Source organism: Giraffa tippelskirchi, chromosome 2 (assembly GCF_054371585.1).
Source record: "Giraffa tippelskirchi isolate mGirTip1 chromosome 2, T2T-mGirTip1v1.2.pri, whole genome shotgun sequence".
Taxonomy (NCBI): domain Eukaryota; kingdom Metazoa; phylum Chordata; class Mammalia; order Artiodactyla; family Giraffidae; genus Giraffa; species Giraffa tippelskirchi.
This window is the reverse complement of record NC_137276.1, coordinates 75,852,342-75,865,435: the sequence shown is the minus strand read 5'-3', so window position 1 is coordinate 75,865,435 and position 13,094 is coordinate 75,852,342. Positions and strand designations below refer to the sequence as shown.

General features: G+C 40.9%; 1 protein-coding gene across 1 annotated transcript in view; it reads right to left on the bottom strand.

Annotated features, from left to right (window-relative positions):
* The window catches only part of ANK3 (ankyrin 3), a 365,422-nt gene that overhangs the window by 211,077 nt on the left and 141,251 nt on the right, over positions 1 to 13,094 (bottom strand). Inside the window, exons 6-7 of the mRNA XM_081569013.1 lie at positions 12,275 to 12,460; positions 10,284 to 10,382 (exon numbers count right to left, since the gene is read on the bottom strand). Coding sequence (XP_081425139.1) covers positions 10,284 to 10,382; positions 12,275 to 12,460 — 285 coding nt within the window. The remainder of the gene's footprint in view (positions 1 to 10,283; positions 10,383 to 12,274; positions 12,461 to 13,094) is intronic.

Here is a 13,094-nt window from a genome sequence, read left to right as displayed (position 1 = left end):
AATCACTCTGCAGGGTTTGGCGATGTCAGTGAACATGACACTGTTAGTTCCTCAACTATCCTGCCCTCATTTGACCTTCCAATAAATCAGATTCTTGCTGAAGTTTCAAGCATCTTAAAAAATGAAAATAATGCTTTTGAAATTTCTAAAGAATGATGGATTGATAAGAAAAAAAAAAAAAAAAAGCCAGTTTACTGCAAATGGCCTTATCTATGTGCAATGTACTTGTTCTAAGGAGATGGAGATCCTCCGGGGACCATGAAGACCACAGCTACCCAGAGGCCAACATTTCAGCCTCAGGTTCCATCTAGCACTGAGCTGGGGGCTGATGGTCACAAACTGAGGCATAAAAAATGAGTTAGAAGCTCTGATTCAAATGTTTGATTCTTCCATCTTATGCTCAGTAGGATCTGGGACAAGGAACTTCTTGGAACTTTAGTTCTCATCTGTAAAAATACCTATTCTTGTGGGACTCAAATGATGCACTGTAGGAAAGTATTTTGTAAGCTGTAAATATGATAGAAATTCAAGGCTATAATATTAAGGGCTTATAAATATAAAGGTAGTTGTTATAAGCAAAAGAATTAATGAAATTTCTGTGACTCAACTTTAGACAATTTACATAAAGATTTTATAGCACAGCCTCAGTCCATGTTGTTTAATATGGTTGATCAGAAGAATCACCTGAGGGAAATGTATGATACCTTTTTGTCATATAGCCATTAAGTCTCTAAGTACTAAGAGTCTATTTCAAAGCATGATCATTAGGAATTCAACAATGCAGAACTGATAGAGACGATAAATAAAATGTAGTGGAAATGTGAATGCATTATCTTTAAAAATGAATCTGATCATTTGTCAGTTTTTAAGTTTGCTAATCTTTCAATTAGGGCTTTCCTGGTGGTTCAGATCATAAAGAATCTGCCTGCAATGCAGGAGATCTGGGTTTGATCTCTGGGTAGGGAAGATCCCCTGGAGCAGGGAATGGCAACCCACTCCAGTATTCTTGCCTGGGAAATCCTACAGACAGAGGAGCCTGGTGAGCTACAGTCCATAATGTCACAAAGAGTCAGACACGACTGGGAGACTCACACTTTCACAATCTTTCAATTAAAACATCCTTAAATATGTGATGGGGTTTTTTAGTAAATTAAAAAAAAAAAACATTCAAAGTCTTTAAAAATATACTGAATTCATTTTGCAACTGGCACAGGCAGAGAACAAATAGCCAGCCGATCCAGGAAAGGCTACTGTCAGTTCTGATTTTCCTGGGATGACCCTGGATTAAATCCAAAGCCTGGTACACACTTCCTCCAATGCTGAAATATTATGAACTACATAGTTTGAATGCAGTTTATTTTACTTGATTGTTTGTACTGTCTAATCTTACTTGACTGACTTAGTTTGCTGTCCTTAGCTCAAGCTCCACCACCTTGAAGCTGTATGATTTAACTGAAACAGAAGTTATTTAACTTCTTTCTCTCTGGTGTAAAATGAAACCCATACCCGCATCTCACAGGATGACTGTGAGGAATAAATGAAATAACGTATAGGAAACTTACTACAGTACCTAGTAATAAATGAAAGCTATCTCCTAAATTGATCTGAACTTTGGATAAGTTATTTCGAGTCCCAGAGTGAGCCCGAACTGCTAGGACCTTCTTCCCCATCTGGGGACATTCCCATCTCTCCATCTCTTGGCTATAGAAAAATGATCAATCCAGCAGTGCTGTCTCTGAAGGAACAGCATTGGCTCCACTGGCATTCTGGTTGGGACACTGTTACTGGCATGAGGATGTCTCTGAAGGGAGTTTAGCCATCCCAGCCCTCTCCTGTTACATGCCAGCCATCATTCCACTTCTCCATTTAAAGTCCTGCAATGACTTTTAAGAATAGAGAGTAGAAGGGTGGGGACCAGGGCCTGGAGGTGGTGGGTGAGTTGGAGAGATGTTGTTTATAGGTACGAACTTGCAAATGGTAGATAAATAAGTTGTAGGGATCTAATGCACAGCATAGTGATCACAGTCAACAATACTGTATTACCAACTTCAAAGTTGCTGAGACTAGATCTTGACTGTTCTCACCCCCAAAAGAAATAATTATGTGACATGTCAGAGCTATTAGCTAATACAACTGTAGTAACTGCATTGTAATATACAAACTAACATCTTTTATACCTCAAACTTACAAAATGTATTATGCTGATTATCTAAAAAACAAACAAATAAACCAACCCCAAACCCTGCAATTACTTCCTTCCACCTTCAGGATCCAGACCAGTGCCCTCAGTCCAGCTGGGTTTTCAGGGAGTCCCCTCCCACTGGCAGGGACTCACCATTCATCTCCAGCCTCATTTCATATGTACAAATGGGCCTCAGTCTCCAATTCTTGGAGTTCACTCTAATCCCTTTACATCCATCCCAGCTTAGCTTTTCAATTTTTTTTCAACTATGCAGGGACAGGCTGATCTCCTACCCGAACTTGTTTTCTTGCAACCTACTACTCTGATTTCAGAAAGAGCCTTTAAATGATTGTGCATGTGTTCCCAAATTCACCTCTTGCAACATTTTGGTTCTGCAAAGTCCTAAATGCTTCCCTCTAAGTGTCCCTTCACCCTTCCTGTATATTCTTCAAACCACCAGAAGAGGAAGAACAAGATTTTCTCATGGAAGAACTATGATGCCCAGGAGAAGGCAAGTTTGCACTTGAGTTCATCCAAGAGTACCTTCTGACAACAGGGAGTGTGAACAATGGTCTGACTGTTCAGCAGGGGGAGCGGTGGGGGGCGGGGGGGGGCAGGGGCAGTGGCCCTCGGCTGCTATTTGCACTCACTGGAGGAAATGAAAATTCTACAGTTAATGAATAATTCCCTTTCAAAGTGCAAATGAATAAAATGAGCTCTGCTAACTCCTACCTTAATAGAACTTTATTTCACAGAATTTCAAAATAGGATTTATTCGGGTCATTTAAGAATGTTCTCAGACCAACAATTCTAGAGCAGCACTGTAGGGAGCAGTGTATACTCAAAGAGGAAAAGTGAAACAAAGGGAAATATGTACTTTCCAATTTCTGTGATTTTTTTGTATTGGTATTCTTACTGTCTCAAACAATATCATATTACTAGCTTGGCAAAGGCTGACTTTCTCATGCTGACAAACATGGATGCAAACAATTTAACTCCAACATTCTGGGAAGCATCATTTCTGACTAGCTCTGGAAGTACTTGAGAGAGTAGCCATGATACCACTTGTTTGACATGTGTCACACTTGACAGGTGAACGTGTCTTACAATGATGAGTCTCCTTGCGGAGGCAAGCATTAATCACCACCGCCACAAATGTGGCTAGGACACCGGCCTGTGGGCTGAGCAATTTATATGGATCATTTTGTGCAGTCACAATGATGCTGTGCATTGGATACTACTGTTGGATCCACTTTATGGATGATAAAATTGAAGCATAACTAACTTGCCCAGGAGCATATGAACTAAGACACAGTACTAGTGTGGAACTCCAGCAGTCTGACTGCCGTGCTGCTTGCTTTGACACTGTTCTACACCGACTCTCTACTGTGAAAGGCTCCATCACTGTCAGACAAGGTGGTCGAGCAGAAGGGAAGGGCGCGTGGTCAACTGATCTCTCTCTCATCTAGCGACTAGAAAACTGCAGTTGGATGATGAAGAGACTTGCCCTAGACCAGAACAATGACTGATGACACAGCCAGGATGACAGCCAGGGCTCCCACGTGTATCTGAGGACGTTTCTCCTCACCTCAGGCTGCCACAGCTTAGAAACTTCACCTTTTCAAACAAGAACAACACAGATCCCATACCGCACTGTAAGATGTTAATAAGCTCCAATGTACTAATGGATTTAAGATAAAAATATCCCTTAAAAAATTACATAGGCAAACCTCCTTTGATGTGGCATGTGGGGAATTAAATGCAAAAGGCAGGAATAAGATCGTATGGAGTGCTTAGAGCAATCCTCTATAAAAGGTCTATTCCCCCACCACTCTGCCCTTGCCTTACTGGTTTGGTTCTTCCTAAGATGTTAATATCACCATGGCGACAAGAATATGCTTCATGAATTAGCCACGTGGTGACTTTCCCACAACTCACATTCCTTGGCTAAGTGCTCCCCAATCTTCATTTTCATTCCAAAGGAGGTTTATATAACCCATTAAAAAAGTATCTTTAATGCTATTGAGCCTATATTAGGAGATAAACACTGTATTATATTTGAAAACACATATCAATAAAAATGAATGTGCGTGTGTGCATGTGCGTGTGTGTGTTTGGGCTCAACCCAAGTTAAGGAATGACATCTATTAAAAAAACAGGACTGTAGAATGCAGGGAAAATATTTTTTTTAAATGTATTTGCAATGACAGCACCACACAGACCACAGCAAAGTCTCCAGAAGCCCTGGACCCTTATAAAAACATGACAAAAAGTCACCTTCCTGCTGGAGCTATGCTCAGCTCTTCTCCTTCTCCGTGTTTGAGTAGCTGATGCCCATTCCTAGCTCTGTCTGGCAGTGGCCTTGATAGCTCGTAAACTGAGGTGCTACTTCAAACACCCTTAACTGAACAAAGCTCGGCAGCAGCTCTTGGTGACTAACCCTTTGTCCTAGGTTTGTCTTCCAAGGTCAACTATGCTGCTCAGTTTGAAATCAATTTGCCCCTCAATGTCTGACAGTCAATACCTGGGTTTGGTGCACTTGTCTACACCTCTCTATTAGAATTCTATGGATTTCTCATCTCCCTTAATGCAGCTCATATCAGTTTGGGAAGCAGGACCCTGACACCATGTGGAAGCTCAGTCTGAAATTCTGACAGATCAGGAAGAGGACTGGGGCTTGAAGAAAGCAGGTTTAAATAGGTACTGGGTGCCCAGGAGTAGTGGATAAGGAGGCCTGAAAGTTATTTGTCCATTCATTCTTGAATTCAATAAATACAGGGTTGGCCAAAAAGTTCATTCAGATTTTTCCATAATGTGTTACGGAAAACCTCGAATGAACTTTTTGGCCCACCCAGTATAATAGTCCTTCCCGGTGCTAGGTGCTGGGTTACACACCAGGAATTCCAAAATGTGTATGAACACATAAATCTGCCCTTGAGGAGCTCAAAGTCCTATAGGGAGGCAAAGCACAGGGTGTGGGAGGCCTACTTCATGATACTTCTACTTCAGCCTGAATAGGACTGCTCAGATAATGCACATACATTATTAAAGAATTAGGGGAGAGTCTGTGTTGTATGGTTGAACATTTGGGGGCCTCAACAATTTAGTAGCATCAAGACAGTGGATTAATTGAGTCTGAACCTCCAGGTCTAGCTTATAGCAGAAGCGCTTTAATATTTGCTAGGTGGAATTTAACTGAGAAAGGAAATCTCTTGATAATGTTTATCCATGGACATTGTGCTAACTCCATGTCGACCTCTTATTTGGGCAGAATGTAAAATCTGACGCTTGTATGTTACCATCAATGGGATTAGTAGTTCAACTGTTTAAAAACACTGCTCTCACTTTAACCAAAAATTAAGATACTTTAGGTAAAGTAGCCTTTCTTATGACTTAACTGAGTTCCGAAAGTGGCCAAGCCTCTGCTAAAACTGTTCAAAACATCTAGAAGGGCAGTACAATCGGACATGTTAACTGTGACACACATGCCAAGATCTATCACATGCAATTAGAACATCACACAGCTAAATAGCTAAGCCACAGTCTCTCAGCATCCCTGGACAGGGTACCTTCACAGATGGAGATTCAGGCTGTATAGGATAGTAGGAATTGAACCTTTTGAAATGTAGTTACTAAAGATACTATCAGCTATAAAACTCACCATTCTTCACTAAGTGTTCTTTTCTTTTTTTAGCTGCACTGTGTGGCATGCAGGATCTTAATTCCCTGACTAGGAATTGAACCTATGCCCCCTGCAATGGAAGCACAGAAGTCTTAACCACTGGACACCAAGGAAGTCCCCCAAATTCACTATTCTTAACAGAAGGATTCACATGGTACACAAATTGTATTTGAGTTATTTCATACACAAAGTGACTCTATAGATAATTAAAATTTCCTTTGTCAAAAAGTGAAAACTATATAACCCGTGCTTCCCCTTCTATTAATACTATATGTGTCAAAGTCCTTAGAGACTACATTTATTCTCCAGCTGTATTCACTAGTCTTTTCTAGCTGCTTGGTAACATTTACTTTTCCTTTTTCATTCTTACATGTCTTACTTTGTAAACCTCCTGAAATCCTTCTGGAAACAAATGAGGTATAACACTCAAACACATAAAATCCCTAATCCTTTCAAAGATCAAAAACAAAAAGTACTACATACCAAGACCAATAGAAGGATATTTTATTCAATTATCTTCCCCAAATGGGAAGGTAAATAATAATTTACAAGAGAAAGGTCAATGACAAGAGTGAAGATTAAGTTAGGTGGTCCATTACATTTGATGAAAAAACTCTTAGCCAGCAAAGTATTCATCTATCTTCTTCAATCAATAAAAAGGAATTTTGCAGGCATCCAATAATATAATTTGGCTTTTACTTACTAAAGTGCATAAACGCTCCTGACTGGAATGACAATCAGCAGCAGCTCTGGTGTGTTTCAGTCACATTCTGTTTCCCAAGAGAGCCAGGATAATTTGCTAAGAGAGCAAGGGTCACGCATAAATTCAGATAGTGTCAAGCCCATCTCAGCACACGTAATGCAGAGAGCAAAGTGGGCTGACGCTGCACTGCAGTATTCAGCACTTACTCTATTTACTCCCTGCAGCAGACCCACGAGGCTGAACAGGTCTCCATGGATAATCCAAAAGGAAATATTTAAGATGTCAGACAGGATATCTTACATATACATGGCAGAATTACAATACAAAAGTCAAAATTTACATCATAATAAAAATCTAAGGAAAGGTACTAATGTAACAGCTAACTATGCTGTAAAGCAGTTACCATCACTGATACTAGGGGTATACATGTGCCACTGGCTAGGATCTGCTTTTTTGCTGCCTAAATTAGCTAGCACTACCAAGAAGCATCAATTCTTTGCAGAATTGATGCTTTTGAACTGTGGTGTTGGAGAAGACTCTTGAGAGTCCCTTGGACTGCAAGGAGATCTAACCAGCCCATCCTAAAGGAGATCAGTCCTGGATGTTCATTAGAAGGGCTGATGTTGAAGCTGAAACTCCAATACTTTGGCCACCTCATGTGAAGAGTTGACTCATTGGAAAAGATCCTGATGCTGGGAAGGATTGGGAGCAGGAGGAGAAGGGGACGACAGACGATGAGATGATTGGATGGCATCACCGACTCAATGGGCATGAATTTGGGTAAACTCCAGTAGTTGGTGGTGGACAGGGAGGCCTGGCGTGCTGCGGTTCATGGGGTTGCAGAGTCGGACACGACTGAGCGACTGAACCAAACTGAACTGAACTGACAAAGAAGCATGGAAAGCAATCCGTTCTATTGTGTTCTACCTTTAGTCGCACCACGTTTGGTTCTGCCTCCTATCAGCTTTGGACATGTACGTGGACTGCATGCAGGAAATGATTCCAGGAGGGTGATTCCCCACTGCTATCCCCACTTCTCTTTGCCAGCAGTTAGCCATCCATTCTCGAGGTCATGCTCTCAGCCCATAAAGAACCTCAAGATTGTATCTGCCTTTCTCCAGTGATCTGTCACAGCCAGGAAGCAGATATCATGGCCTCCCTCAGACAAAGGTGGCTGCTGTTATTTTTTAACTTGACCTCTAACTTTCTAACCAATACCTCTATCTCAACCTGGTTCCTGAAGAACGTGATTTATGGTTATGATTTGCAGCTAGTTCTCAGCAACTGAGGCTTACTAATCCTTCCTTTATTGTTTTGACCAGGCAAAATCTGATTCCATCTGTGTTCCAGGGCATCTTATTTTTACCCGCTGTTTCTGCTACATCCCTGAGAGAACTCTGACCTAGAAAGACCCTGCTTAAGGTGGAAAGGGAGAGGACTCTGTAACACAAAAGGCTAGATGCTGGATTATTATGCAATATTACTCAAGATTTGGAACCCACAATGTGTTTGTGGAGGCAACTAGCACTTGCCTCTGATTAAGCTCTTTATGAAGACCAGTCCAGCTCAGACCTCCTACAGTAAGCCATCCATCAGCCACTGCAGAGGGGAGCATGGGCTTTCTGGTACAAGCAACAGTCCAGGCATCCTAGTAAGTTCAATCAAATTCTGTCACAGCCTTCAGCTCAGAATGCTACGAGGCCTCACTAATTAGGAATGACTGGGAGTAAACGCTTTTTTAAATCAGCTAAAGGTCTGAAATTTAACATTTTAAACAAAGGCACAATGCAACTATCTTAAATCACATATGGTAATTCAGACAAGGTTAACAACAAGGGTCTGAAGTCTCCACTGATCTTTAGTCGATAAATTAGCATCATTTGTAATTACCATAGTCATTGTTTTAATGTAAATGGATGCTTTGGAATTGCTTGAAGGAGGCTGAAAATACTGTAATTTGTCCTCTTAAATTGCTTAAACATTGTCCCAATCTTCTTATTTTCAGCAGCATCAGGAAATTTCTGAACAATGGCACCAAGACAAACTTCAAACGTTACCCTGACATGAATTTTCCAAATGTCCTAATTAGAAGATGCGACTTAATGGGGTTTTCTATGAGTTAGAGAAATGAAACCAGAAGAATGCATCTTATAGACATGAGGTTTTTTCACATCGGCATGCCCTGTTTATACATGACTTAAAGAAGTGCTTTACTTTGTCCTTCTAAATGTCACACAAGCCCTTGGGTCTGCTGAAACCCAAGGATGCTATTAATGCAATAAGAACACACACAGCTCTAGAGTGACAAGAGCTGCCTTATTTAAACTGATAAAAGCTTTTAGCAGGCTGAAGACAATCGGATAGGAAATAGCTTTTATGTTAGTACAATGTTACCTCTTATTAATTTTTATAGGACTAATGAATTATAAGAAGGATGAGAAAAATGAACCCCTAACATCATCAGAGTGAGACAGAAGACTGGAGGGGTGAAGAGCTTTGGGGCTGAAATTCTGCCTTTTCTCATTTGCTAGCTCTATCATCTGGACCAGCTATTTCTTGTCTCTAAATCTCGGTTTCCCCTTTTGTAAAACAGGGACAAAAACACTTTTCTTGACGTAAGAATACATGAAATAAAAGTGCCCAGCTTGACATCTGCTTCAAAGATGGTATTACTTTTATGGCTGCTACAACTACTGCTAGTACTAGTATTATGATCGTTCTCCCTATCTGGTCTATTGCCACTTCTCCCCTAACAACTGAGGTTTTTAGCAAAAATAATACTTCAAATCCTATGTTCAAAATCATAGTGTTGCTGCTGCTGGTGATGATGTGTCAGACGCTGTGCTAAGTGTTTTCCACATTCTCCTATTTCTCAGTGACCCAGTGCAGGAGTGCTGATGTTATCTTATTATTACAATTTGTTATTTAATTTCATAATCCACGTTAACTTCATCTTATCAATGAGGAAACTGATGGACAGAGAAAGGAAAGTTAAATCCAACACAGGAACCCAGCGAGACTGAATCCTGAGTCCCCACATCTGACCACTTCTACATTCTGCTTCCTACTTTGTTTCTATTTCTGATGATACTGTTGCTGACGATCAAGCCCAGCCCAAGACTGGTTTCTACATTCAGAGACCTATTACTCTGGATGTCTGAGTTGCTGTCCAGGGGTACATGTGATACTGTAATTTCTTTTGCTATGAATATGAGCTTATTCGGGTTATACAGAATCTTGTTACACATTCTGAAAGTTTATAGAGGACAGAAGATAAGAGCAAAAGGTAGCCTCTATTATTTGGGTTCTGAGATTTGGGCCTCAAATCCAGTTCATTCCCATCTGGAAGATCAAGACCCTGATTTCTACAGCACTGTTAGTGCTATCAGACCCATTTCAAACACACTCAGAAATTTCAGCTTGGAGGGACAGCTTGTAGTTTCCAGATGTGATTATTTAAATCTCATCTTCTATATGTCACTTATTTATCACACATCCCATCCCCACTTCCAATCTTGGTTTTCTTTTCCTGCTAGAAAATAGGCGTACCTGTCTACAAGCAAGAAAATGCACTAGGAAAAGTAGAAAAACATGGCTTCCACTGACTGGGAGGACCCTTGGAGGTCATCTGGCTTGACCTCCTCCTCATGTTGGGGGAGCAGGGTTAAGAATCATTTCAAATGCTTTAAGGGCACGTCAGATTGCAACACTCTTACCCGTGCAGTGAAGTCCACGGCAGCTGCTCGGTTTAACAGCAATGTGGCTACGTTGATATTTCCATAGTGAGCAGCTATGTGGAGCGGAGTGAAGCCACTCTGGAAAGAAAACACAGCAGACGTTCAACTGATCCCTGTTGGCCTCTTGTCTGACATGTTAATACCACAACCCTGCCCAGATCAAAACGAGGAAGCAAAATATGCTGAGGTCCGCATTCCATTCTGTACTAGGTTTCTTTCCATTAGTGCCAATTGCTCATAGGATTTCAAAGGGATGCCAAACTCACAGGGAGAGGAATAGCCAGGAAGGAACCAAGGGTAGAGACTGAGCCATTTTTGTAATCTGGGAGCAGAACTACACAGAAGCCAACATGTCCAAAAGTTGAAATAGGGGTGACAAGAAATATCTTGATAGCTCATAGAAAGTTCGATGAGTACCACAGTTTTATTATTCATGGTAGAACTGTCCATTGAAACTGTCAAAATTTCACTAGTATTATATATTCAATATGGAGTCAAATTAACCAACAGTAAAAGCCAATTTTAATGATAAAAGCAATTTGGGGGGGAAGAGGTGCTATTATAATTGGTCTTGAATCATGGTGAATGCATTTCATAAAGAAATTGACAAGCTGGTCTCTTTATTAGCAAATGCCTATTCAATAACCCATTTTTCTGGATTGTTCATACCAAGATCATTTTACTTCCTTGAAAAATGCTAAAACATGCAGCAATTTACTTAGTCCCCAAAGATTTCAACCTTACAGGAACTAGATGCATTTCTAAGTCGTCAGCAAGCTTCTCAGCCATGCTAGCGGTCTGACTGACTCTTGTCAAGGTTGGGTCACAGGGTACCCTTCCGAGGTAACTTTCATTTTGCTGACACCACTGAGGGCGAGTGTCATGCAGAAATCTAAAGATTCAATCCTGGATGAGTAGAATGACAGGGTTGTCTGCAGCTGTAGATAGAGCTGAGAAGTTTCTCAAGTGTCAAGATGCTTCATGTCACAGGACTCTATTGCAGTGCCCTTAAGTTTCAAGGATGCCTCATACTTCCTCCTTTCAAACACCAGGTTCAGCTGCAGAAAGCCCTGGTAATCAAACTACTATCTCCTCTGGCACATGCTACTTTGAGGGTGGGGGTAGGAAGCAGGTATCTAGCCTACAGAAGGCAATGCAAAGAAGAAGGGAAAGAAATGAGGCAGCAGCACTAAGGAATGGGAAAATGATGATGCAGATATAGATCAAATGTACACAGATATACTTATATATATATACCTCTGTTGTTCTATTCACCACCATCTAGGTTAACACATTTGGAAGCAAAGAGGAGGAAAAAATGAACGGTTAGTTTGCTATCGGTGATCATGGATGGCAGAAAGCTCATGACAGCTAAGTAATGCAGATGGAAGCTCTAATGGCAGCACAATAGGCACAGAAAGAAAGCTAGACTGAATGAAGGGCTACACGATGGCCTATTCCAAATGCCACGTTTCCTTCACAGACACTTGTAAGTAATGTGTGTCCAGACAATGGGAGTTGTTGGCTGGGACTCTGGCTGCTGGCATGCCTTCTGCAGCTGATCAATACTCAGTGCATTGCCTACCATCTTAGATATCAACCAAAAATTTATTTGGCACACACTGTGGCTAGCATTTTATATTTTTCACCTTGATGTTGGAACTGAAGTGCTAAATACATTAAAAATACATATTCAAAGGAAGGACATTATTGGGTGTCTCTCAATTGATTTCTGTTGAGGTGGCCACCCATTAGCACATATAGGGCAGCACCCACAGGTCCCTCCCAGCTGTAGATGCCAAGGGTGGGGGTGCTGCGCCTTCAGTTGGATGACATGGGGGCATGATTTTATTCCTTTCAGCCCAGTTAAGTGCTTGGCGTAAGCATGCCCAAAGGGAGCCCAGGCGTTCTTCACGTTTGGGTGCCTAACAGAGGATGCTGTGTGACTAGTGTGTTTCCCAGGGCCTCACCTTTGACTCCACATCCGCATTGTTGTCATTCTGCAGCAGCAGGGCAGCGGCTTTCGTGTCATCTTTTCGGGCAGCGATGTGAAGAGCTGGAAGGCGCACTTTTCCTTTTGTGTCATTTTCTAGCAGAAGTGACACTACTTGATCGTGACCTTGTTGCAAAGCTACTGCCAATGGTGTGAAGCCATCCTGCAAATAGATTATGGGTCATGATTGGCCCCTATGGATATTTTCTTCTTGATTAACAAATAAGAAGGTGATCGAGTGTCAGTTTTTATTCATAGTTATTAAAGCTGACATATTCAAGTAGTTCCAAGTATATGTGGAAAGATATTAAAAAATACATATATATATACACACACACACACACACACACACACCAAAGCAGAAAATAATTTTAAAGGTAAATTTCCATCATTATTTTCAAACTATTTTATTCAGTACCTTGTTGCCTAGTGTATCCTGTCTGCTTCATCACTATACCTTGTAACCTAGTGTATATTTGGTGCTCAATTACTATATGTGAATTAATGAACTATACTCATTGCTGTTTTAAGGAAGGTATACATGAAAGACTCTTGGCTTCTCTGACCAATAAAAGAACAGATCATATAAAACATGACTAGAAGCAATTCAGACATACAAACATATCTGTACATTTAGTTTTCCTACTGTATTACCCTGGGACTTGACAAAGAGAAGACAGCTACAGATTTCACTGCAGTTGGAAAATCTAGCATTACTGACCATAAAAAAGAAAGCACAGAGGAGAATATCCTAAGTTGTTGTTATTGTTGTTTAGTTGCAAAGTTGTGTCTAATTC